The sequence below is a fragment of the Podarcis gaigeae genome, assembly GCF_964106915.1.
Source record: "Podarcis gaigeae genome assembly, chromosome: 7".
Taxonomy (NCBI): Eukaryota; Metazoa; Chordata; class Lepidosauria; order Squamata; family Lacertidae; genus Podarcis; species Podarcis gaigeae.
Window position 1 is genome coordinate 14,635,351 of NC_139683.1, and position 26,618 is coordinate 14,661,968.

The 26,618-nt window shown below is 46.3% G+C and overlaps 1 protein-coding gene across 1 annotated transcript; it reads right to left on the reverse strand.

Annotated features, from left to right (window-relative positions):
• On the reverse strand, positions 1-26,618 carry TBC1D31 (TBC1 domain family member 31). Its single transcript, XM_083749069.1, has 22 exons — positions 26,309-26,618; positions 25,452-25,598; positions 24,786-24,901; positions 21,640-21,818; positions 21,108-21,259; positions 19,745-19,904; positions 18,571-18,771; positions 17,674-17,850; positions 16,423-16,502; positions 15,990-16,136; positions 15,652-15,785; positions 14,448-14,581; positions 14,160-14,339; positions 11,848-12,080; positions 10,123-10,275; positions 7,870-8,005; positions 6,701-6,793; positions 5,836-5,976; positions 5,130-5,324; positions 3,554-3,704; positions 1,173-1,304; positions 1-283 (listed from the first exon to the last, which is right to left on the reverse strand). The coding sequence occupies exons 1-22, from the start codon at positions 26,383-26,385 to the stop codon at positions 144-146; spliced, it is 3,258 nt and encodes a 1,085-aa protein (XP_083605195.1). The 5' UTR covers positions 26,386-26,618; the 3' UTR covers positions 1-143.

The following is a 26,618-nucleotide window of genomic DNA, read 5'->3' on the forward strand; positions in this document are numbered from 1 at the left end:
TTTCGTTTGGTATTTTATTTTTATGTACAAAAATATTTCTAAAGGCATTGAGAATAAAAATGGTCTTAAAAAATCAGTCCCTTTGATCTCTTAAATGCAGCTCCTAAGGGGAAAAAGTCCATCTGCAGGCAGATGTTGTCCCTTCAGCTGCTCCACTGCACATCTGTTGGTGGGGCTTGCTTTCCACGTGCCTGCGACATGACCTTTCGCCTGAGCTGTCTTACTTCCACCAGCAACTCCTGCTCTCTGGATTCCAGCTCTTGCCGTCCTCTGTCTAAAGAAACTAACAAAAAAAGGAAAGATGAGAATTAAAAGCCCCCCCGGGGATTACAAGGGTGGAACAGCAACTTTTTGGAGATCAAAGTGGCATGAAGTTGTTTTATCTGGAAAGTGTAATTGCACATGTGAAAAGAACGTAAGACGAGTGTGCAGGATCGGGCACCTAGTCCAGCATTGTGTTCTCTCAGTGGAAGGGATACGGGTGGCGCTGTGGGTTAAACCACAGAGCCTAGGACTTGCCGATCAGAAGGTCGGCGGTTCGATTCCCCGCAGCAGTTTGAAAGCACGTCAAAGTGCAAGTAGATAAATAGGTACCGCTCCAGCGGGAAGATAAACGGCGTTTCTGTGCACTGCTCTGGTTCACCAGAAGTGGCTTAGTCATGCTGGCCACATGACCCGGAAGCTGTACGCCGGCTCCCTCAGCCAATAAAGCGAGATGAGCGCCGCAACCCCAGAGTCGGTCACGACTGGACCTAATGGTCAGGGGTCCCTTTACCTTTACAGAGAAAGCATTATACATCTGAATTCTCAAAATATTTTGACAATTCCCTTGCCAAAGGCTACAAATGATACCTGATGAGAGATGTTGTGCTGAGTGTCCTCTTATTATCCTATAGAGACAATCCAGCACTAGACAGAAAAAGTTCTAACTGCTTGGATCTGTCTCCTGCCTTTGGCCTCAAGAGTGCTGAGACACATAAGGTGCACGAAGTTCATAAAACGAACTGGCCAAGCTCCTGCAAATCAAGCTGGATCGCTACATCTTTATTGTGGAGATGGGGTAGGGAGATCAGAACAAACCATTTGGTTCCCAGCTAATCTCATCCACAGGATGGAGAACAACCTATTCGTTTGTTTGGAAGGAGCCCAAAAGACTTTGCTTAGCCACTTACAGTGTTTTGATGCTTCTTCTGCTGGCGAATCGTTTAAGCAGACATTGCCAGGCTGTGATTGAGTCTTGCTGGGTGACATGAGGGATTCTGAACTCTTTCGGGTCTGGGAGGCTCTCAAGTCGCGCAGTCTCTCTGTAGAAAGGGGACAGGCGGGACCCAGGAAGTTCTTGCTAAGTTACAGGCACACTTTGAGCCAATGTATTTTATCAATTTTACACCAAAGCCACCTCAACTTTATACCCTGAATCATGATGAAAATGATGCCATTTTTGGAGCTGTCATACAAAAGCACTTCATTTATTCATGGAACGTATTATCTGAATAATAATTATTTTATACCCTGCCTGTAATGGTTGTATGGGGTTGCTCGTGCGTAAGTTGCCGCCACTCCTGGCTAGGTAGCCTGGTTAAACCTTTCCTGGCTGGACAGCCCTTCACTTCGTGGCTGTTCAGTCGCTAGCAGAATCCGTCAGTGGGCGTTTCTTGAATTTCTTCCAGCAAAGAAATTCTTTGACGCCAAGTCTACGCCTACTTTCCCTGCACGGAAGTCTTCTGCGCAGGGTGGGTGTGGGTAGCGGAGGACCTGTGCTCTCCCCGCTGGTCTTCGGCAAAGAGTCCTGGAGCCCTCTCTCCGATTCCCCCATCCGCCCCCCTTTATCCCTGGTGTTACGCTGATTTCCTTCCCCAGCTGCTGAGTCTCCTCTCTCCCTGCTGGGCCCTTCTCCGGCATCGCTTGGGAGCCCTGCCTCCACTCCTAGCTCCGATGTCAGATCCTGACACTGCCCATGTGTTATCCGGAATTGTGTTTTGAACACTATCAGGACACTGAATACAGGCTTTCATATGCCGCCTTGGTTCATTCCTACACTAGCCAAGACCTTAGAACAATCTTCAAGAGCAACTCCATGTCAGTCTAGCCTCAAGGCTCACAGAAATACAGAGCTAGTCTAGGTTATCTGTGAAGCAGGATGACCCAGGAATCATCAAATCATACGAACTGAAAGGGACACGAAGGGTCATCTCGTCCAACCTTCTGCAATGCAGGAATCTCAACTAAAGCATCCATGGTAGATGGCCACCCAACCTCTGCGTAAAATCCTCCAGGAAAGGACAGTCCACAAGGATTATCCAGCCCCTAGTCTGTACACAATGAAGTAATGATGGAGAGATTGATAAACTGAACACATTGAACGTATTATCAGCATGATTCCAGTGTACTACTGTTATCAAATCCCCTTGTTTCTCCAAGGAACTCAAGGTGGTGTGAATGGGGGTTATCCCATTTTATTTTCATTCTAACTTTGGCAGAATCATTTAGGAAGTTTGAATTTGGGCTCAAGGTAACTTAAGACAGGGGGATCACAAGTGCCTGGACCAAGGTCAAAACTTGGAGGGATGTGACTATCCTGATGTTCTGTAATACAGTGGTACCTCGGGTTACAGACACTTCAGGTTACAGACTCTGCTAACCCAGAAATAGTACCTCAGGTTAAGAACTTTGCTTCAGGATGAGAACAGAAATCGGGTGGCAGCAGCGGGAGGCCCCATTAGCTAAAGTGGAACCTCAGGTTAAGAACAATTTCAGGTTAAGAACGGACCTCTGGAATGAATTAAGTTCTTAACCTGAGGTACCACCAAGGTACCTGAGGTTCTTAACCAAGGTGCCACTGTACAGTGGTACCTTGGTTTACGAACTTAATCCGTTCCAGAAGTCCATTCTTAAACCAAAACTGTTCTTAAACTGAGGCGTGCTTTCCCTAATGAGGCCTCCTGCTGCCAGTGCCCTTCCACCATTCGGATTCCATTCTTAGACTGAGGTAAAATTTGCAAACCAGGACACTACTTCCAGTTTTGCGGCGTTCATAAATCGTTCATAAACAGGACTGTTCTTAAACCAAGGTACCTTTGTAGTTAAGACAGTTGGACTACGACCTGGGAGTTCAGGGTTCGAATCCCCACTCAGCCATGAAGCTCCCTGGGTGTCCTTGGGCCAGTCACCATCTCTTAGTCTGACCTACCTTGCAGGGTTGTTTGTGAGGATGAAAGGGGGAGGAGGGGAACCAGAAACGCCACCTTGAGATCCTTGGAAGAGAAAGGTGGCATATAAATGTTAAAAATCGGCTCCCATCAGTCTCAGCCAGCACTGCCAAAGGTCAGGGATTATGCGATCTGTTGCCCAAGGAGATTCGGACGGCCACAGGTTGCTCACACCTATCTTATCCACGATATAAGCACACTAGCTTTCAAATGGACCACAAATGTTACCATGTGCTTCAACTTTGATGTTTGAGGTAGTATTAAGGCGGGGCGGAGGTTTACAGAAATGCCTGAAGTAAATGAACAAAACACGTGGACTGCATGCAGGAGGCTTAAGCACTCACCAAAATAGCTTTCTTCGTCTTGGAGCTTCTCAGCCAATTCTACAGCATCGTTCATTTCCCGTTCTAGAAAGCGCTTCCTGTTGGCATCCAAAGCAGCGGTCACAGCCTGCTCTGCTGCGAGCTGCTCTTGCTTTTCCAGGAGTTCCTCCCACTGAAAGAAAACAGGCACAGAGAAGATGCTGTATTGAAAAAGGGAGAGAGAGCAGTTGAAGAAGGAGGCAGCAGCACCACCAGGGACCCGCACTCTTAAAGGTAAAGGTGAAGGAACCCCTGACCATTAGGTCCAGTCGTGACCGACTCTGGGGTTGCGGTGCTCATCTCACTTTATTGGCCGAGGGAGCCGGCGTACAGCTTCTGGGTCATGTGGCCAGCATGACTAAGCCGCTTCTGGCGAACCAGAGCAGCGCACGGAAACTCCATTTACCTTCCTGTCGCAGCGGTACCTATTTATCTACTTGCACTGGCGTGCTTTTGAACTGCTAGGTTGGCAGGAGCAGGGACCGAGCAATGGGAGCTCACCCCATTGCGGGGATTCGAACCGCCGACCTTCTGATTGGCAAGTCCTAGGCTCTGTGGTTTAACCTACAACACCACCTGCGTCCCCTACACCAGCCTCGAATTCCTGCAGAGCTTTCTATGAATGCGATGGAAAGAGGCATAAGTGCAGGGATCCCAGTTGGTGTGGGGGTCAGGTGGGATTGCTATGAGGAATTATGAAAAATGGAGCACGCCGTTGTGTTAGCGATGAAAGCATTGCTTTGACTGGGCTTGATTCATTGACAATAATTTCTGATCAAATCCCACAAGCCTCTGCATCTCTGCCCATTTTCTCTACTGTCCATTCTCTCTGCCTGATAGTCACGTATAGCATATTACACAGGCCAGTTGCTTCACCAGGCATCCTGGGTCATAAATATAGAAGGCAGCTTTTGATATAGCTTTTGTTAGTTTTGTTAATCTTAGGGCCAGGAAGAGAGTTCAGGAAGAGAGTTCACAAGGAGATGGTAGATACTACTGTCCTTCCTCTCCTGTTTACTGCTGTTTATGACCTCAGGGGTTTGCTAAAAGCATTACTCCTCGATTCCTATTTTATTTACTCTGAACTATGTATGCATCCTCAAGTAGGAAATAGTTTCTTTGTAGTTAAAAGGATTTCTCTGATCTAACTTTGTCCCACATGGGGATGTTTTTGAAATGCTCAGATGACATCTGATTGGTTCTTACACCACTGGGTTATAAGTTCTTTTGTTAAAAAAAGGGACCTGGGCCAGGGTGTGACAGATTATTATGTGCACTTCCTCCCAGAGTCTTGCTGGCCAAGCCTCGTGTGTATTTTATTAATCAGGGTCCAATCCTTCCTTGCCTTTGGAACGCAACAGTTGGGACTGCAGTGAGGGAGCAAACGGGCTGCTGCATTTTGAAGGAACAGGAAGCAACACACCGTAAGCCGCCCAACCAGAGCCACGCAAGAGGTGCAGTTCATCAGCCACAGAAGTGGTCCCCCCCTGTGCCCTGTGACCCAACCGCGTGCACCAGTAGAGGCACAAACAACTCTGGCCAACCTCTCAGCACTCACTTTTCTGGCTTCCTCCTCTTTCATTGCCCCAAACAGCTCTGACTCTGCCATTCTGTTGTTACGGAGGTGCTTAGCCAGCTCTCGATATCGCAGGTCGCGATCCAGATCGCCGCTTTGTTGCTTGCGCAGGACCTGAGTCCGCCAGTCCGTGTTAATGTGCTCTTGATCTGCTTTGGCCAAGCATTCTTCAACCACCTCAAAAAAAGAAGAGAGAAAAAGGATACCATTTGCATCAGGGAGAGACAGGCTTTGAGTCCGTTCCCTCGAGGAATGTGCCAGGTTTGTAAGAAGAGCCTCATTGCTTGCCTATGAAAGGTGAAAATTGTCGGCAGGCGATCAAAAAAGGAGGCTTTGCAAAAAGGACCCCCCCCCCCGCCATTATCCGCAAATCACTAATAAATGAGTATATTTGGGTAGGTGGAGCAGACCTTTTGTGAACTTTCTGTGTAACCCTGAAAGTACAGTAGCTTGCTTTGCTTAAAAGACATCTAGAGATGAATAGGCATGTGAAGCCAGGAGAGACTGGCCTGGTTTGGGGGCACAGAGTCACACTTCCCAACAGTAGGCACCACTACCATTCACTGAGACAGTGTGGGGCAGGATGGGCGCAAGATGCGGGTCACAATATTGATTATGAATTATGGGAAAAGTTGTGTGTTCCAACACAAGGTTAAAAATCAGGAGCTACAACAATTTCTGCTCTTACTTGCTTTGCGTTCGATTCTCCGTCCTGCTCAATCTCAATCAGCCTCTGAAGGAAAAGGTCTTCGTGATCAGCTTTTGCCCGGCTCACGTCCAGCTCCCCTTTCACTTCCTGAGCCACACTTTCCTGCTCTTTGAGTAGTTTCTGCCGAGGTAGAAACTTTGGTTAGAAACAAGGATGGCATGGAAGAGTCTTTTTTATCAGCTGGAATTTGTTTTGTATCAGAAGTAGTAACAGGGATGCATCTTCAAAAGGTACAAAAAGGACTGAACTGCCATGCCGAACAAGAGGAGCCGGAGTGATTCTGCAGGTTAGAACAGCCGGATTTCTAGCCTGTTGCCAATTTGAAAATCAGATCGGGCAGCACATAATCAGAGTTGGAAGCAATCCCTGAGGGTCATCGTGTCTGGCCCCCTGCAATGCAGGAATCTCAACTAAATCATACATAACAGATGGCCATCCAACCTCTTCGGTCCCTCTCCAACATAGTAAACTTTCCAAGCCACTCAGATTTCCATCTGCATCCAATCTCAGCTTTGACAGTGAAGAGGATAAAGCTCTAACCAATTGTAGAGATGCATCAAATGTCTACCGAACCACAGTGAAATAACAAGGGCAAGGCATAGTCCAAACAACAACAACAACAATTTATTATAATAATAATAATAATAATAATAATAATAATAATAATAATAATAATAAAATTTACTTATACCCTGCCCATCTGGCTGGGTTTCCCCATCCACTCTGAGTGGCTCCCAACAGAATTAAAAGCACAACAAAACCTCAAACATTAAAAACCTCCCTAAACAGGGCTGCCTTCAGATGAGATACGACTGCGGGGTCCCAACAAGCCAAGCGCACAAACCTGCTCAAAAAGCCGCCTTTGTGCCGTGAGCTCCATCTGCCGCACTTCTACATCCTGAACTGTAGCAGCAGTTTCTTGCTCTCTCATAGACGCCTAGGACAGAAAGATATTGTTAGCCCAGAAGAGCAAGGATGTCCCTTCTTTTGTTGCCAGCATCTCCATATACAATGGTACCTTGGTTCTCAAACTTAATCTGTTCCAGGAGCCCGTTTGACTCCTGAAACGGTTCAAAAACCAAGTCACGGCTTCCAATTGGCTGCAGGAGCTTCCTGCACTCAATCGGAAGCTGCGGAAGCCGCGTCGGACGTTCAGCTTCCAAAAAAAGTTTGCAAACCAGACCATTTGTGGCGTTGGGGAGCCAAAACGTCCGAGTACCAAGGCATTTGACAACCAAGGTACAACTGTATATATTGAATTGAAATACTTTATTGTTGCTTGTACAACTTGTATACAGTGAGATTACACGAGCACCCCCCACTCAGCTCTCTTAGTCTTAATTCCCCTCGTTTACTGACGCACACCCACCAAACCCAAAAGTCAGTTGCCCTGTTGTTATCTTTTCATTCAGCAGCCTAACAGCCCACGGATAGAAGCTGTTCTTTACCCAGTTGGTGTGATTAATCATGCTTCTATATCTTATGCCCGAGGGCAGGAGATCAAGAAAGTGCCGGACAGGGTGTGAATCATCCCTGAGAATTTTCCTCACTCTCCTGAGGCAATGTTATATATATTTATAAATAAATAAATAAATAAATAACAACCCACCCACCCACCCACCAGGGTGAGGGGAAGCGGTATCGTTAACCAATACATCTTCCACCTCGCAGCCTCCCCTTACAGCTTTCCTATTTGGATCTAAACCAGCAGGGACTAACTTTTCAGATGAACCCAACCCCATATTGAAGTTGTTTCGGGCTGGATCCACACACTCAAATGATGGCTACGTGGCCATAGAGAGACCAGCTCACCCAACTCAAGAAAGCTGTTAGATGGCCCTGGGAAACGAGAGAATGGTCCAGAAGCCCTCAAAGAAGCGACACCTGCTGGTTTCACAATCCGCTTTCGGCTTAGTCCACACCCAAGCAGGAGAAAGATGCAGGAGAGCAGCTTAAAGGCAGAAGAGCAAAGCCGAGATGGGGAGCCTTTGGCCCTTCCCAGTGTTGCTTTACCTTTCTTGCAATTTCGTCATCAAGCCTTTTGAGCTCCATTTCCCGCTGATCTTGCTGGTACTTTAGGAAACGCCTCCTTGCGGCTTCCAGTAACTGCAGCTCCTTTACTTTCAGCTCTCGCTTCACAGCGGCTAGTCTTCAAAATGCAAACACAGAGGCAGGAATCAAGGAGGGCAGGAACAGGTGACCCTCTTATGATATAGAAGTGACACTGGGCATTAGTAGCCTTTTCTAAGCAGCTGGCCATCAGCCCCAGCTATCAGCCAGGGATAATGGGAAGTGTAGCACAAAAACTGACGCAGTGTGAAATTCTGGAAGCAACTTCCAGCTGCTTATAGCAATTCTGACAGGGTGGATAAAAATAAAATATTATTTAAAAAAAACAAACAGATTTTTAAAATTTTAATTCGGACTTTTAAAATAAAATGCTTCTGGAGGAAAAAATCTTTTTAAAGATAGTTTTCTATTTAAGTTACATTATACAGTGGTACCTTGGTTCTCAAACTTAATCCGTCCCGGACGTCTGTTCCAGAACCAAAGCGTTCTTATATATTAACAAAGCTGTATTCGACGGATGAAAGTACATGATGTTTGACATGATTGAGAATCATGGACTGAGGGACAAAGAATTATGAAGCGTTAAAATCGAAATGTGGAAAATATGGAAACAATGAGAAGAAGGAGAACTAAGATGTGGAGATATGCTTCAGAGATCCAGACCATGGGGAGCCCCCCAAAATTAATAAATATAATTTGGACTATAGCTTGGTCTTTTTTATTTTAGTTTTTTTTATTTTAATTGGAGTATTAGGATTGGATACATTAATTGGATGTTTTCTATTGGAAAATCAATAAAAATGATTAAACCAAGGCGCGCTTTCCCATAGAAAGTAATGCAAAATGGATTAATCCGACCCAGACAATTAAAAACAACCCCTAAAACAGCAATTCAACATGAATTTTACTATCTAATGAGAACATTGATCCAGAAAATGAAAGCAATAAACCAGGCTGCAATCTACTACCCAGTATCAAAAACTGACAGTGATCTACCCATTGCCAGTGACAATAGACAGTGATCTACCCATTGCCATTGGAGGGACAAGAATGGAGGGGGGAGTTTAAGTGGGGTATGTTTGGAAACATTCAAACTGGAGGGACGAAGAGCGAGCATGGGTGTGTGTGGGGAAGGAGGTGGCTAACTGGATGCAGGAGAGGGCAGTTTAAGTGAGGGGAAGGAAAGGGAGGCAAAAGTTCTCTCTCCCCCCCCAGTCCACCCGCCCCCCTCTTGTCAAAGCAGCTGAGTTGCAGAACGCTGCCAGACACTTTTATCCAATGCCCCAATCAGCACAATTTCTCTCTCTCTCTCTCTTTCATCAAAGCAGCTGGGCTTCAGAGCGCTGCCAGGACACTTCTCCTCACCAGCCCAATCAGTGTGATCTCTCTAAAAACGGAAGTGCAACACTAAAAACGGAAGCTCAGGACACATTCGACTTCCAAAAAGAATTCGAGAACCAGAATGCTCACTTCCGGGTTTGCGACATTCGGGTTCTAAGTTGTTTGTGAACTAGGCTGTTTGAGAACGAAGGTACCACTGTAATCCAAAGACTATGAATCAGTAAATAAGGATTTGTTTTAAGTTTTTCATGTGTGCTAAAACTCTATGGTTTTTTTTTTTAAAAAAATTGTTTAACCACATCAGTTAACAAACATGGATACATATGCTATAATGTTATTGCTTTGGTTACAAAAATTGTTTCAATTGTTATCAAGGAAATGATTATCTTCATCCTTCCAATAAAGTAGTATGGCAGAAAAGTTGTCCAAATATAAAGTTAATTTATTAAACCTCACAATAATTTCATAATTATTTGTGTATTTCTAATAGTATAACCAAATCAGTAATTTTTGATATAACTGTAAAAACTACTCTGAAAATTTATTATTTCAAAAATGAAACCTTCATCTGGTTGTAAATATTATACTAGCAAGAATGAGTCTGTCTGTTAAAAAAAAAAATGATTTAAATCAAGTCTTACTGACTAGTGATTTAAATCAATTTGATTTAAATCAAATCCACCCTGCTCTGTGACCCAATAAGGTAGAGCTTTTTCCAGATATAATCTAAACAGGGAAATGATATTTTGCAAGATGAAACGTTATTTATTTTGCAAGACAAGTCCATCTGCGGAAGAGCAGTTCTTCCAGTAATATTCCCGTGGTCAGTACCAGGGATGCTAAAACGGAAAATACCTCCGTCTTTGCTCTGCTAGTTTCTCTTCTTCCTTAAGCAGAATCTTCCTCCTTTGCTCCTCAGCCTCCTGAAGCAGCTCTTGCTTCCGATACCAAGTTTCATCTTCCACTCTGCGCTCGGCTGCTTTGGCCTCTATCTCCTGGACCAATTGTCTGCAAAGAACAATCATAGGGAAGTTTTCAAATGTTTGAGGTTTCATTTTGCTTTTACATTTGTTGGAAGCAAATGTAGTGTGTGGGGTAATGCAGTTAAGTGGGCAGGGTTCAAAAAATAAAATAATTTCAAACCTGACTGTTTAATGAACCAAGAGTTCAAGCAAGTCCATCACCTTTTCAGTTCAACGAACAAAACAGCTTTTAATCTCAAATACTATACGTAGGCAGTATAGATCACTATAGACTGGCCTAGATTATAAAGCAATGCAGGCTAAAGAGGGGAAAAAGTTTGTTGTACATTAAAAAAACAAACCATTGTTCCAAAGGCTATACATTTATCTACAGTTGTACCTCGGAAATCGAACGCAATCCGTTCCGGAAGTCCATCCGACTTCCAAAACATTCGGAAACCAAGGCGCGGCTTCCTATTGGCTGTAGGAAGCTCCTGCAGCCAATCAGAACCCATGCCGGACATTCGGGTTCCAAAACAACGTTTGCAAACTGGAACACTCACTTCCGGGTTGGCAGCGTTCGGGAGCCAAAATGTTCGACTCGCAAGGCGTTCGATGTCTGAGGTACAACTGTACTGGCAATAGATGGGCAAGTCCAAAAACCCAAGATATTTTTCTCTTCAAATGTTCAGTTATTTCCTTTCAAAGGGGCACCTGCCTGTTAAAATGACACGAGGATGTCGGGTGGCCTTTTTACTTTTGCCTACATAGTTAGAAATCAAACCACACGAGCTAAGGAACAGTGATTTGCAAGTGTCACTCATTAATGGTGCCTGCATCTCCTCCCCTTTCAGCCAAAAAGCCACCAGACCTTTGCAAAGCAGACCTCACTATTTCCAATGGGCAAGCTGTTCCACGCTCAAACTGCTCTTGCCAGTAGGAAGTGTCACCCAAATGTTTAGCCAAAATCTGCTTTCCCTGCAATTTCCACCCACTGCTTCTAGTCTGGAGCCACAGATAAATACAGTGGAACCTCGTGTAACGTACCGTCCTCCTTGCGAACGGTTCGAGTTATGAGCTCCACTAAACCGGAAGTAGATGCTCCCAGTTGCAAACTTTGCCCTGGGACGCAAGTGGAAGTCGCACGCTGGTGGCAGGAGGCGCCATTAGTGAAAGCGCGTCTCATGTTAAGAACGGTTTCGGCTTAAGAACGGAACTCCGGAATGACTTACTATATTTTTCCATCTAGAAGACAGCCCCCTGTATAAGACGTCCCCTATTTTGGGGGACTCCAATTTAAGAAAATGGGGGGAGATGGCCTCTGTGTATAAGACGCCCCCACATTTTTGACATTATTTTAAAGGAAAAAAACTTAGTTTTATACACAGAAAAATATGATAAGTTCGTAACCGGAGGTACCACTGTAGGAACGCAGCATCTTCTAATGCAACTGATCTCCAACCAAGATAGTCCAAGTCCTGGTTTACAAGACTGGGCTAGATTGCCCTCTTGAAGGGCAGTCCAGTTTCCCATCCCGCCCCCTGAGTTGCCAGTCCTATTTCCATCAAATCTGTGAAACAGGCCGCCCAACTAATTCCCCGCTGCCACCGGTTCAAACCTCTCTCTCAGGTACTCAATCTCATCCTGTCGGATTCGCTCTCGCTCCTGAGCCTGGTAATCCACAATGAACTTGGGATACTTGTTAAAGATGGGGTACTGGCCCTTGGTCAGCGGCACAAAGTCCTCCAGCATGCGGCGCGGGTGGATGTCGGCCGGGGTGCATTCCATGAGGTGGTAGGCCTCTTTCAGCACGGCGCCGACGTCGAGGTTGTTCCGATGGTGGAAGAAATACTGCAACGAAGGTGGCCTTTGGTTTAGGACAGAAATAAATAGGGGGAGAGGGAGGCGAGTGGCGCTGTGGGTTAAACCACAGAGCCTAGGACTTGCCATCAGAAGGTCGGTGGTTCAAATCCCCATGACGGGGTGATCGCCCGTTGCTCAGTCCCTGCTCCTGCCAACCTAGCAGTTCGAAAGCACGTCAAAGTACAAGTAGGTCAATAGGTACTGCTCCGGTGGGAAGGTAAACTGCTTTTCCGTGCGCTGCTCTGGTTCGCCAGAAGCGGCTTAGTCATGCTGGCCACATGACCCAGAAGCTGTACACCGGCTCCCTCGGCCAGTAAAGCGAGAAGAGCGCCGCAACCCCCAGAGTTGGCCACGACTGGACCTAATGGTCAGGGGTCCCTTTACCTTTACTAAATAGGGGGAGGATCCTATTTGGAGCTTGCTCAACTTTCCTGGGATTCTGGCAACTGGACCTCAGTCCTCCAGGCTCTGCTGAACTACAACTCCCATCATCCCCAACTGTCAACGAGGCTGATGGGAGGTGGAGTCCAACAACATCTGGAGGGCCACAGGTCCCCCAGCCTTGAACCTGACGGAACCTGCACCAAAGGCATTAACAGATTATACAATTTTGGTGGTCCCTCCCGCCCCACGTGCTAGAATTGATGGTTTGATGATTTATTTTGTTTCTGTGTTCCAAAATCTTATAAATTTCAATTACGCTCCAGTCAAAATATCACAACTGCCGTTTCAACGACTTCCATATTGACATATTAAAGGATTTCTATGCCTACATATGAAGCGTTCAAACTCTCTCTTTCCTGTGTGTGACAATTATTCTGTCCATAGTGTTTCTTCCCGTCCTTGTAATATATTATATCTATCTTTTGTCAATTGTTGCTTTTCTCCAGCATGCCCAATAAATAATAAATTTCCAATAAATTTCCTGTTTTCCCTCACAAAGGCCCTGTACCCATGCCTTTAAGAGATGCATGAGGGTGAAAATCAACAGAAGGGGGGGGGGACTGCAACATCTCTCCCTCTCAAAGAGTCACCACATGGGGTCCTGTCCTTCTCATTTACATTTATTTAGCAGATTTCAATCCTTCCTCCAGGGCTACCACCTTCTGTCAATGACACGAAAAACAGGATAAGAGGTGACACCTCTTCTGCTTGGGATTTGCTGTCATAGTTGGGACCCCCTTCATGCCAAGGGGCACTAACTTTCACCTGGAGCAGTGATCTTCAGCCCTTGGTCCTCAGATATTGTTAGACTACAACTCCCATGATCCTTGGCCACTGGACTAAGCTGGCTGGGGTGATGGGAGTTTTAGCTCAACAACATCTGGGGACCCAAGGCTGAAGAATGCCGGTTGAGAGCAAGGGTGGTTAACCTGGGTCTCTCCAGATTAGGGATGGGTAGACACATTAGGATCTGGTCTGTCCCAGTTCTGCCTGGTGAGGGGCCTGAACCTGTTCCATTCCAATGCTGAGCAGATTCTGAAAGGAAAATCCTTAAGAAATCTGCACAGAAACATAAAGGCAATGAATAAAGAACAACTAGGGCTTATATAATGGTCTGAGGGCTGCAGAGATTATAAAAACAGTTTATCTGCCTATCTACAGTCTGGGAGTGGCTGGGCGACCTTTTTTTTGAAAAATGTGAGAAATATCTTTTATCAGAACAGAAGCAGCGCTGCAGCCGTCAGCCTACCTTGTAAAGACTCTGGCAAGACTGCAGATTGTGAAGTGGATCCGCGATCTGATACAGGTTGTAATCCACCCAGATCGAGTCAGGCGAGTATGCTTTGGAGTACCAATTTGGTGAATTTCTCCCACGTTCCCTACTCCAGATGTTGCTCCACTACGCCTCCAATCAGCTCCAACCAGCTCCAGACAGCATGGCCATTGGCCAGAGATTATAGGAACTGTAGTTCAGCAACATCTTGAGGGTCACAGGGTAGTCACCCCGATATAGAGCTTAGTTATCTACTAGTGTGGACTGGTCGTACAGCAAGATCCAGGCTCCCAGGCGAACAGAGTTAGGCCCCCTGAATAGACACGCTGACCCAGCAGCAAGATGCTCACCTCAAAGTCTTCCTTCTGACTGCAGTGAAGCAAAGGAGCTCTGGAAGAGATGATGTAAGCAGCAACCACCATCAGAAAGTAGGAAGGGTGGTTGGAGAAGATGTTATCGAACATTTTCAGCCATTCCTCCCTTGTCAGAACCTCCGAGAACATGGTTTCCAGAAGAGGCCAGGCGTAAACCTGGTGTCAGGTGGCAAAGACAATTAATGGTCACCTAAGCACAACACATCGAACAATCACATGCTAATACTGTTCCATGCGAAGGTTGAATATGTATTTATTTTTAACCTGTGATGTTATATTGTAGCTCATGAAATGCTGAAGCAGCTCTTTGTCATGGTGTGCCAATATGTTCTCCACCATGCCCAGGATGTTGACTGGAGGGTTGGGGAAAAACTCAAACCAGTGCTGACACCAATTAACTAAAAAGAAAAGAAACAGGAACAGCTCATTGCCCTAACAGCAGCACACAAATGCAATTTCATCTGCTGTTTTGGTCCCGCCAATGACTATCTCATGTTTGAAAACTTGGTTCATTGTTTTGCAGTAATATTGAATCTTTCTCCCAAATGTGCCTTCCATTTGACATTTTTCAATGACAGCATTACAGGCTGTGACATTTTGATGAAGCTCCCGCTAGCATGTGAATGGCCGCCATTCAATCTTACTGGAAAAAGCCACATACTGTGCTTGGAGACACTTGAGCAGCACAAAACCTCTCCCACCCATTCCTAATATTTGGTAGCCCAACCCTTATTGACAGAGGGGCTCTTGGGGGTTGAATGTGCCTCTAATCAGGGCACACAGAGATATGCAGCACATCCCACAGAAGTCCTCAGCATACCAGCCCTCCCTCCAGCCATCACAACAAGGGGCATTTTGCTAGCTGGTAAACAATTTCCACCTTTAATGGACTCACACATCCTTTACTGTGGAAATGCTAGACTCCATAGCTGCGCCAGCAATTCACAGCTCTCTGCTATTTGCAAGCGGTCTCTTGGAAGGCAGTGCCTGTGCTTGGACAATCACAGATTGGCTTAATTGCAGCATTTCCCAAACTTGTGTCTCCGGCTGTTTTTAGAACACAATACCCATCATCCCTGATCACTAGACCTGCTGGTTATGGATGATGGGAGTTGTAGTCCAAAAACAGCTGGAGACCCAAGTTTGGGAAACCCTGGCTTAACGGAACCAACATACAGTGGTACCTCGGGTTACATACGCTTCAGGTTACAGACTCTGCTAAGCCAGAAATAGTGCTTCAGGTTAAGAACTTCGCTTCAGGATGAGAACAGAAATCGTGCTCTGGCGGTGCGGCGGCAGCAGGAGGCCCCATTAGCTAAAGTGGTACCTCAGGTTAAGAACAGTTTCAGGTTAAGAACGGACCTCCGGAATGAATTGAGTACTTAACCCGAGGTACCACCGTATAATTATTCAAAGACAGCCCACAGTATAGGAAGTGTGTCATCATTCAAGAGTGCTCCTGCCTTACCTATTACAGTAGCAACCACTTCAAAGCAGATGAGCTGGTTGTTCTGGAAGAGTTTGACAAAAGGGAAGGCCAACAGAGGGACGTAGGGCATCTCGCCAAAGATGGCGGACCAGTGAGCTAGAGCAGATAAGGTCCTGTACATGGACAGAAGAAGCAAGTGCTCAGAGAAAACCTGGCCAAGAAGAATCTCATTTAGTGAAGAGTTAAAATCAGCCTTAACTAAGCTTATGCCCTTCGGATGGTTTGGACTATAACTCCCATTATCCCTAGTCAGTGTGGCTGAGCTGGCTGGGGCTCATCTTCCCTTTCTTCCCACCTGAAAACATGTCCATATTTACCTTTGTAGGACTCTCAAGAGTTTCCTGCTTTTAATAGGGTATTCATTCTGAAGGTGCACAAAAGCTGAATGGGTCCCTTTATCCAACAGGCTGCTAAAGGCCAAGTGGTTTTCTGGGAGATGAAGTAAGGACCGCCAAACAAACATCCTGTAACAACAAGGGAGATTTGCAGACACAGGCCAGTTTGTGCAGAAGCGGCAGAGCCATGATGCTAGCTTCCCAACAGGTGGGTCACAGTTGCTTACTGCGAAGGATGAGGCAGTGGAGAAGTCAGCAGGGTGCAAATGCATCGGCAGGAGTGTCTCCACCAGAGCATATGCACCACGCTGGCTTCCCCACTTGCAGTAAGCAGCAGCAACCCCCCTGCTGTGGGGCTGGTGCAGTGGCTCCACTTTTGGTAGAAGGAAAGACATCAGGTTTGCATCCCACGCACCTGTATTTTGCAGGATACTCCCCAAATCCTTTCAGCAAGGTTCGCAGCCGCTTCTTGTTCAATCCATCGGGCAGCTCATTCTGGAACAGGAGCCACAAATTATTTCTTGCACTGAGGTGGCCTTTTCCCGCCCTTCCTGTCTCTCCTCTCTAACCTCTTTCCTCCGTTTTGAATTCTGCACCTTGCAGTCTCTACTGCGGGTCCACATTATGACCAAGCTACCCTTCTTTTCTGTCCTTTGCACCTTGAAATGCCATCTATTGATTTTCAAAACCAGCTGGGTGCTGCCTTAGAGCGGCCACCCTTTAAGGCACAACTTTTGAGTCAACTGTGCATAATCACCAGCTATCTGGCGAGAGGGGTGTTCCCAGACTGGGATGTTTGCATCTCTCTGGCAGAACTCATCTCGGCCAAGTTGTAAGGGAGAAAGAGCTGGGAACTGGGAAGGAACAAAATGTGGAATGAAACATGTATCTTCCAATTTTTTTTAGCTCAGAAACGTATTGGGGAGGAGTGCCTGCCTTGGCTTTAGTGGTCGTAAAGTAAAGGTAAAGGGACCCCTGACCATTAGATCCAGTCGTGGCTGACTCTGGGGTTGTGGCACTCATCTTGCTTTATTGGCCGAGGGAGCCGGCCTACAGCTTCCGGGTCATGTGGCCAGCATGACTAAGCCACTTCTGGCAAACCAGAGCAGCGCACGGAAACGGCGTTTACCTTCCCGCCGGAGCGGTACCTATTTATCTACTTGCACTTTGACGTGCTTTCGAACTGCTAGGTTGGCAGGAGCAGGGACCGAGCAACGGGAGCTCACCCCATCGCGGGGATTCGAACCCCCGACCTTCTGATCGGCAAGTCCTAGGCTCTGAGGTTTAACCTACAGTGCCACCCACGTCCCTTAGTGGTCGTAGCAGAAATTTGAACCTTGGGTGCGCTATTTCCAAGGAGGAAGATTTATACTAGCCTCCTCCACCCTGGTGGCCTCCAGACGCTGGACTCCAACTCACATCGGTCCCAACCAGCATGGCCAATAGTCAGGGAAGATGGGAGTTGTAGTTTAGGAAAACAACAACACGTCTAGAGGGCATCAATGGTAGGGAAAGCTGTTCCATACAGTCAGTCACAGTAGTGGCGACCTTCTATTTCTTATTATTTTATTAATTCCACCCTTCCTCCTAAGAAACTCAGGGTAGTGTGTGTGGATTTTCTACTTCAGGAATCAGATCTTGGCCCTGCCCTGCCGAAGGTTCTTACCTCTTTATCCTCATGCGACACATCTGGCTGTGCTTTTAACATTTTGGTTTGGATCTTTCCCCTTTTCGATTGCCAGGGTCTTTCTGAGATGCCGGGTGTCACTCTCACTGTCAGCTTGCTAGTGTCAAATTTGCTTTTAGATGACTCTTCAATCACTTTAAACAGAGGTGGGGGAGGCTAAAAAGCAGAAAATCCAGGAAGGAGATCCATTAAAAACCTTTCAACGCCGGAATGCAAAATGTATTCTGTAAAACCTAGTTAAAAGTCTAAATAATCCTGGTCACTGCCTAAATACAAAGCAATATGCTGCTGAGTAAGAAATGTAGAGGTTATCTAATTCTAGAAGCCTGTCTAAATTCTGCCCTATAACTCACAAGAGGCATTAGTGGATAAGGCAATTTTCGAAAGACTCAAATCTGGGTTGATCGTTTTTAAACTTTTAAGGTAGATATTTCCCCCCTCGATTCATTAGAATGGCTTAAATCAATGCGCAGACTAAATCAAGTAGTTTCCGACCCACCTTAAATCATAAATCAACTCATAGCCATTATCCTCCAGGGAGAACTCTTCACCTGGTTTGAAATCAAAACTGAGATGTACAGTATATTTGCTAAGGTAACACACATGAGGTGTTGCTTACAGGGGAGAAAAAAAACTGGTTGGGAGGAAGAATCCCCTGCCCATTGATTTTTCATTGCAACCTGCTCCTCCCACACTGAAGCCATACCTCTTCCACAGCAGAGCATTGGAACTGGAAGCAACTCAGACCAGAGGAAAACACATTCAATTGCAGGCCCAAAGCAACAGTTGGCAGGGACTTCCTAAAGGCATCTGTCAGAACAGAATGCTGCACTGCATGGGCCTTTGGTGTGATTAAAGAGGATTCTTCTGATGTACCTTGTTTACTTCTTTTGTCAGTGCCTGGACACTATATATGTTAAGGCTGCCGTTCTCCATGACCGCTGCAATGTACCTCCCATTAGGGCTCACGGCGACAAGGCTGATTCCCTCCTCGTGGCTACCGACATCAAAGAGTAGCTTGTATGTCCTTATGTTGATGACTCTCATGATATTATCTTGACTCAGCACTCCAAGAACCTAGAGGGCAAAGAAGAGGGTGTAAGAGAGCTAATGTGGAATGGACAAAGAGCTTAATTTGCTTTATTAAGCAAACAGACATAACGCTGTGATCCTAAGTAGGACTTCTATCTGGGTAAGCATGCGTAAGATTATGCAGTAATATTTTGTAGGCAAGAAAATGGTTTTCATTTACATATGCAGACTCTAATGCAACAGGTTTTTTTAAAAAAATTATGCAGACATAGAACTGTTGCGTGTCACATGTCTGTTTACATTCCAGCACAGTTTGCTGGGAACTTCCGTTGTGTGTATAGCCTTTGCTTTTCCCCGTCTCTCTGAGACGACAAAGAGAGAGACGACATGTTTCTTTGTCCTGATTTAGGATTAATAAATCTGTAGTTGTTGTATGCTTCCACAAGCCTCATGCCTATTCTGTGTGCGCAGTTCGCTCTGCTAATATAGTGTGCCCTGGCTTTGAAGCTTGGGTGCGCAACCCGAAAACGTGTAACCTGAAGCGTCTGTAACCCGAGGTACCACTGTATAAGATGATGCTTTTTTGCTTAAAAAAAAAAAAGGCAAAAATTGGTCGTCGTCTTATACACAGATAGCGAATGCAAAGTGAGGACATGCAATTAATGGCAGCAGCAAGCAGGAGATTGGCAGCGGTGATTGGGCGGGTGATTGGTGGCTGTGGCAAGGCCTGCTGGCGATTGGCTGGGCCAAGTGGGTGGGTGGGCTGTTGGTGGCAGCGAGTGGGTAGGCAATTGGTGGCTGTGGCAAGCTGTGTGATTGGCAGTGGCGGGCAAGCGATTGGTGGAAGTGACCTCCCCCACACCCCCAGAAAGCTAAACAACTTAATTTCTTAATTATGCGTTAAAAAAATATAGGGATTGTCTTATACATGGGGGCGTCTTATACACGGAAAAATATGGTATGTGTCAGCTACCAGGAGCTTAGTGAACACCATTCTGTTTCGAACTCTGCCACGCACCTGATTAGAACCACCGTCAAAGCTGTCTGGGAGGAATTCGAGGTGGCGAACAGCTCGCACTTTGGTGGGCATCTGGATGATCCGAAGCAGCTGCTTCGACTCCAAGCACCACAAGTGAAGGTGGTTTGATTTGCCCCCCGCTGCAAGGACACGGCCATCTCTGCACCCCAAAACAAGACACAGTTGACGTGAATGAAGGGGAAGGGTCACAGCGCAGTGGTAGAACACCTGCTTTGTATCCAGAAGGTGTGCATGTCTCCCACCTTGACTGCCTGGATAACCGCTGCTAGTCTGGGTAGCTGATACCAAGCCAAGTGGACCAACAGTCTGACTCAGTAAAAAGCACGTGGCTCTGCCAGCTGATTGGAGGCAAGCACCTCTGCCCAACAGCAGAGGAAAAATAAATCAAAAAGGATGAGACATTGACCAGAGGAGGAATGACTGTTGGGAGGAGTGCAGAGAGAAAAAACCTCATGGCACACCTGTACCAGCAAAACTAGCCGCCTTAATCTGCCCCAGCTGCAATAAAACAGATTTCTCCCATACGATAATCTTTATTATCATTGGCCCATACAGAACAATGAAAATGAAAAAATCTACATCATTCAAAAACCAACAAGCCTGCTATCCCAGCCTGGTTAACACCCTAAAAACTCTGATACCCTATAATTAAATACAATATACTCTCACAGAGACTACCTTACACTGTGTTTAAAACCAAAATCACATTTGGATAAAAACTGTTTCTCAGGCGGCTAGTCCTAGTCTTTATAACCCTGTACCTTCTCTTCCAGAAGGCAGAAGCTGAAAGAGATCATTTCTGGGGTGCGCATTATCCTGCACTATCTCTGCAGCTTTCTTATGAGACCTGGAAGCGTAGATTTGATCCAAAGTGGGAAGAGTGCACCCAATTATTCTCTCCACAGTCTTTACAACCCTGGGCAGCATTGTTTTTCCCCAATGATTGTTCAACTCCCAAACCACACACACAGACCATAAGTTAATATATTCTCAACAGTACAATGGTAAAATGCCATCAACAAGTCCTTTGAAAAATTATTTTTCTGGATGATTCTCAGAAAATATAACCTCTACTGTGCTCTCTTCATCAGGTCTTTAAGTTAAGGAGTAAGTTGTTTTTCCTGCATCACTCCCCCAACTGCTCAACTTCCTTCCTATAGGCCACCTCCCCCTCTCCATATCAGTCTCTATAGCCATAGTACAAACTGTAACTTTCCAACAGTTTGACTTCACCACTGTAGGCGCAATCTATTGTCTCTCAAGACACACGGATGCCGGAAAATCTAACCATAACTCAGCATTACCTAGAAGGACCTCTGCATGGTTGCAGAGTGTGAATTACCTTGTAACAGCAAAAACTTTATAGCTCAACGAAGATCCTTCAATGGGCGAAGGCAGCTGAAACTTGCAGCGAAGGGTATCAAACTCCCAGGCAAAGATAGAGTTATCTTTAAAGCAGCTGAGGATGGTGTTACTTAGTGGAAGAAAGAAAACCTGAAATCACAGGGAGGAAGACTTGGAAAGAGTCCATGCATTGAGCAGGAAATACTTCCAAGGTACAGGAGTCTAAAATATGCGCTTCCAGATTTCAACTGTTTAAACTCTATTACACTTCTGTAATGGGATAGGACCACATGAGCTTCAAGGTACCAAAATACTAGGACTCCAGGAGAACCTGTAAAATGGGGGAAGTCAGGCTTGAGTTTGTGCAGCACAATCAAGCTCTGGTAAAAGGAGGAAATACAAGAAGCGATCACTGAAAGCAAATACTTTGCAACAATGCCTGGGGCAGGCCATGTGGTACTGTCTAAGCCTCTCTGAAAGTGTCAAAAAGGTTGGCAACCTGGGCAAAAGAAATGTTTCTTTGGACTGACCTTCTGAATGCCCACAGACTGGCGGACTTGCAGCTTTCTTTTCCTCTGAAAAGTGTCAAGATCCCAAAGCTGGGCTGTGTCGGTAGACGACGTGATGGCGTATCTACCGGAACCATGAACGGAGATGGAGGACACTGAAGATTCATGTCCTCTCATCCAACTAACAAGTTCTTTGGTATCTAAGGAAAGAAGAAGAGCAAAGAGATAAGACCGTGGTGGGACCTTCTAGCACACAGTCTAATTCAAGCTTCTGGGGGAACTCTCAGAGGTGTCCGGTGCAAACAGAGGAAGCCATATGAGAGTTGACTCTGGCAGAGATGGTTCAAAGGCAGCATTTCCACCCAGATTCACTTCCAGCCTGAAAAGTGAATCACCTGTCAGATGATAAGCGGGTGCCCCCCCCCCCGGCGTCAAAAACGACCAGTGGAAATACTATCATAGCACATATTTTGTTATGTTCTTTATCTTTGGTTTAATAATAATAATAATAAATTTTATTTATACCCCGCCCTCCCCGATCCAGAGCCGAGCTCAGGGCTGCTAACACCAGTAAAAACATAATAGGAAAAGAAAAAAACCAATTTAAAATACAGGTTAAAATGCCATTTAAAATGCAGCCTCATTTTAAAAGTAGCCCATAGATCAAAACCATAAGGGGAGGAAAACATGAGGGTCAGACTGAGTCCAAACCAAAGGCCAGGCGGAACAGCTCTGTCTTGCAGGCCCTGCGGAAAGATGTCAAGTCCCGCAGGGCCCTAGTCTCTTGTGACAGAGCATTCTTGGCAGCGGTGATATCATCAATCTGTCCCTTGGCACCGGGACATTCCCAGGGGAACTGAAGGAGGCAGTGGTGCGCCCGCTCTTAAAGAAAACATCATTAGATCCTTTAGATCTATCCAATTACCGCCCAGTTTCGAATCTTCCATTCCTGGGTAAGGTGATTGAGAGAGCGGTTGCTGAACAGCTTGGTAGGTTTCTGGATGAAACATCAGCTCTGGATCCATTCCAGTCCGGCTTCCGCGCTGGTCATGGGACCGAGACGGCTCTGGTCGCCCTAACAGATGATCTCCGCAGGCAGCTGGATCGAGGTGGGTCGGGGCTGCTGATTCTTCTAGATCTGTCAGCAGCCTTCGACATGGTCGATCACGAACTCCTGGACCACCGCCTTGCCGACGTGGGGATCCAGGGGACAGTCCTTCAATGGCTGCGCTCGTTTTTCTCTGGTCGGGGACAGAGGGTGGCGCTTGGGGGGGAATTGTCATCCCGCCGCTCCTTGGTGTGTGGTGTGCCCCAGGGTGCAATACTCTCCCCGATGCTTTTTAACATCTTTATGCGCCCCCTCGCCCAGCTTGTCCGGAGTTTTGGGCTGGGCTGCCATCAGTATGCTGATGACACCCAACTCTATCTGTTGATGGACGGCCACCCAGACTCGGCCCCAGACACACTGATCGGATGCTTGGAGGCTGTGGCTGGATGGTTTCGTGGGAGCCGGTTGAAGTTAAATCCTTCGAAGACAGAGGTCCTCTGGCTGGGACGGGACGACATGGGACTGAGGGGGCAACTACCATCTCTTGCGGGGGTGCAATTAGTGCCAGCACCGTCCGTTAAGAGTTTGGGTGTAATCTTCGATACCTCCCTCTCCATGGAGGCGCAGATTGCAGCTATAACAAAGGCGGCATTTTTTCATCTCCGCCAAGCTAAGCAGTTGGCTCCTTACCTCTCTCGCCCTGACCTAGCCACTGTGATCCACGCGACGGTCACCTCCAGACTGGATTATTGTAACTCGCTCTACGTGGGGCTGCCCTTGAGACTGACCCAGAAACTCCAGCGGGTGCAGAATGCCGCAGCGAGACTCCTTACGGGGTCTTCGCTTAGAGATCACATTCATCCGGTGCTATATAAGCTGCACTGGCTCCCGGTGGAGTACAGGATCAGGTTTAAGGTGCTGGTTTTAACCTTCAAAGCCCTATACGGCCTAGGGCCCTCGTACCTACGGGACCGCCTCTCCTGGTATGCCCCACAGAGGAACTTACAGTCTTCAAATAAAAACACCTTGAAGGTCCCAAGCCACAGAGAGGTTAGGCTGGCCTCAACTAGAGCCAGGGCTTTTTCGGCTGCGGCTCCAACCTGGTGGAACGCTCTGTCACAAGAGACAAGGGCCCTGCAGGACTTGACATCTTTCCGCAGGGCCTGCAAGACAGAGCTGTTCCACCTGGCCTTTGGTCAGGGCGCAGCCTGACTCCCTCCTTTGGCAATCTTTACAAGACTTTAGTTTATGGTTGCCATTAATTTTGATTTTAATTCATTTTTATAATGTTTTATAATGTTGTACTGTTTTAGTGTTGTTAGCCGCCCTGAGCCCGGCTTCGGCTGGGGAGGGCGGGATATAAATAAAATTTATTATTATTATTATTATTCCACCAAGTCGGGGCCAGTACTGAAAAGGCCCTGGCCCTAGTTGAGACCAATCTAACCACCTTCAGCCCTCCAAAGTGTTGTCATTTGTGGACCTTAAGGTCCTCCACAGGGCACACCAGGAGAGGCAGTCCCGTAGGTATGTGGGTCCTGGGCCACATAAGGCTTTAAAGGTCAAAACCAGCACCTTAAACCTGACTCTGTACTCCGTAATAAAAATGTGTTGTTTTAAAAAGGAGAGCAGTGGAGGTTGGGTCAGTTCTGGATCCTGCCCTCAGGCTGAAAAGGGTTCCGTATTCCTGGTTTAATCAAAGATAATAAAACTCCAGTTCTCAGGTTCCTAAACTAGTCCATGGACCTCCAGTGGTCCACGAGGATCATTCTGATGGTTCATGGTGTATTAGAGGATTTGTGACTGAAGACAAGAGATGGGAGACCTCTTGCATTAAACATTAATATTGCTTTCTAACTGCTGTATGGTTGGTGTTTTTAAAATAAAACAACTAAAAATCACACAGCATCTAGATCACCACATTACAACTGCTACAACAGGCAGAAAAGCCATTAAGTGGTCCACCAAGATCCTCAACAATTTTCAAGTTTTTTGAATTTTCAGTGAGAAAAAGTTGAAAACCACAGTTCTAGTTTTATCATCACACACATGAGATGAAATAGACACTGAGAAGCAGTCATATATAAGGAACATAGGTTTTGTTAACCGAGCTCAGTACCTGTATCGAAGCATTTAATGGAATAATCAGCCAAAGCTACAAGGAATTCTGTTTTCCTGCGGAGATTAAACGCTAGAGCAGTACAAGCTTGCATTGTTCGTTGCACCAGTTTGAACCTATTTGTACAAAGCAAAATTATTACTTCAGAGGACAAGGAAAACTCATTGCAGCCATAAATCAAAGAGTGATTGTTGGTAAGACATATGCCTCAATACAGCCTTTGTGATTATATCACAGGCTATATAGTAGCCAAAAGACAATCCTATGAAATGAAGAATAACAGTTGTTAAAATCAACCAAAGATTGTGAGGTTGAAAAGACACAATAAACCATGGTTAGCAAAAACCAGAAGCAAAAGCTTCCAAACTGCTATTTGTACCTGTTCTTTAAAACAGGATGGGCAGTGTTTGAGATAAGGCTTCCTCAGGCTTTGTTTTGCAATACTAAACTATGTTTTAGAGTTACGGAGAAATCAGCCCAGTTTTGTGAGTATATAAACAACTGGATAGGAACTTACTAGGGCCAGGAAGGGTAATCTAGAAAGAGCTCACCTCTCTACTTCATGCTTAAAACTGTGCTAGTGTATGTATCCCTCTACTGACCCACGGTTTTTATATTTTTAATCAGAGCACATCAAAAGATCAGAGACAAAGAAGCAGCACTTGCCTGTTGCCCACCAAGTCAAAAACATAGATATTCCCTTGATGATCTCCAGAAAGCAGTGCATCTCCGGAACTGTCAAAAGCCACATTCAAAAAGCGAATGGTCTTGGAATGATAGCCCGTGGCACTGTGAATAATATTTACGATGACTCTGAAAACAAGAAGGTGTCAACAGCATGGTGTTATGAAAGTGGTGAGAGCACCTTCCCCTACCCTGCTTTTTAAGATGCTGTCTAGGTTTGTCATCACTTTTCTCCCAAGAAGCAGGCATCTTTTAATTTCGTGGCTGCTGTCACCATCTGCAGTGATCATGGAGCCCAAGAAAGTAAAATCTCTCACTGCCTCCATTTCTTCCCCTTCTATTTGCCAGGAGGTGATGGGACCAGTGGCCATGACCTTCGTTTTTTGGAAATCAAAAAAATTGTATAAGAGATGTCAATACAGTGGTACCTCGGGTTAAGTACTTAATTCATTCTGGAGGTCCGTTCTTAACCTGAAACTGTTCTTAACCTGAAGCACCACTTTAGCTAATGGGGGCCTCCTGCTGCCGCCGGAGCACAATTTCTGTTCTCATCCTGAAGCAAAGTTCTTAACCCAAGGTACTATTTCTGGGTTAGTGGAGTCTGTAACCTGAAGCGTCTGTAACCCGAGGTACCACTGTATATGTTTTATCACTGTGGAAAATGAAATGCTGAAAATTAATAAAAAAATATTTAAAAAAGGAAGAAAAGGCCAATTCAGTAGTGACTTCATTGGAACCGAAAGGGTAGCCTGCTCTTGGACATGGGAGCTCCACTGATGACACCCAAGGACAGGGTCCCCCCCCAACCCCCCTAAAGCCCGTTTCCCCGCCCGGTTTACCCCTGCTGCGTGGCCGGGGAGGGCTTGCGGTGCCAAATCTTCCCGTCCTCCCGGCTCCCCAGGTCCGAGCTCTGCATCCTGACGGGGAACTGAGGCGAAGCCGCCGCCGCCGCCGCCGCTGCCTCCCGCTCGAAAAGGTTCCAACCGCCCTGGCCCCGCCCCGCGCCAACCGCCGCTCGCCTTCCGTGGCCCCGCCTACTTCGGAAGGCACCAAAATCCCGTCGCGGGGGGGTTTAGGCCTCCCTCCCCTTCTTTGAGGGTTCCCGAATGCCAAAAGGCAGGAGAGGCTTCTATCTCTCGATCCCCCCTC

Coding starts and splice junctions, on each gene's coding strand:
- TBC1D31 (XM_083749069.1), bottom strand. CDS start 26,385: ATGCAGAGCTCGGACCTGGGGAGCCGGGAGGACGGGAAGATTTGGCAC. Junction 14,340..14,447: donor GCTACAATATAACATCACAG/GTTAAAAATAAA, acceptor ACCTGACACCAG/GTTTACGCCTGGCCTCTTCT. Junction 5,977..6,700: donor AAAGGCGGCTTTTTGAGCAG/GTTTGTGCGCTT, acceptor CTACCTCGGCAG/AAACTACTCAAAGAGCAGGA.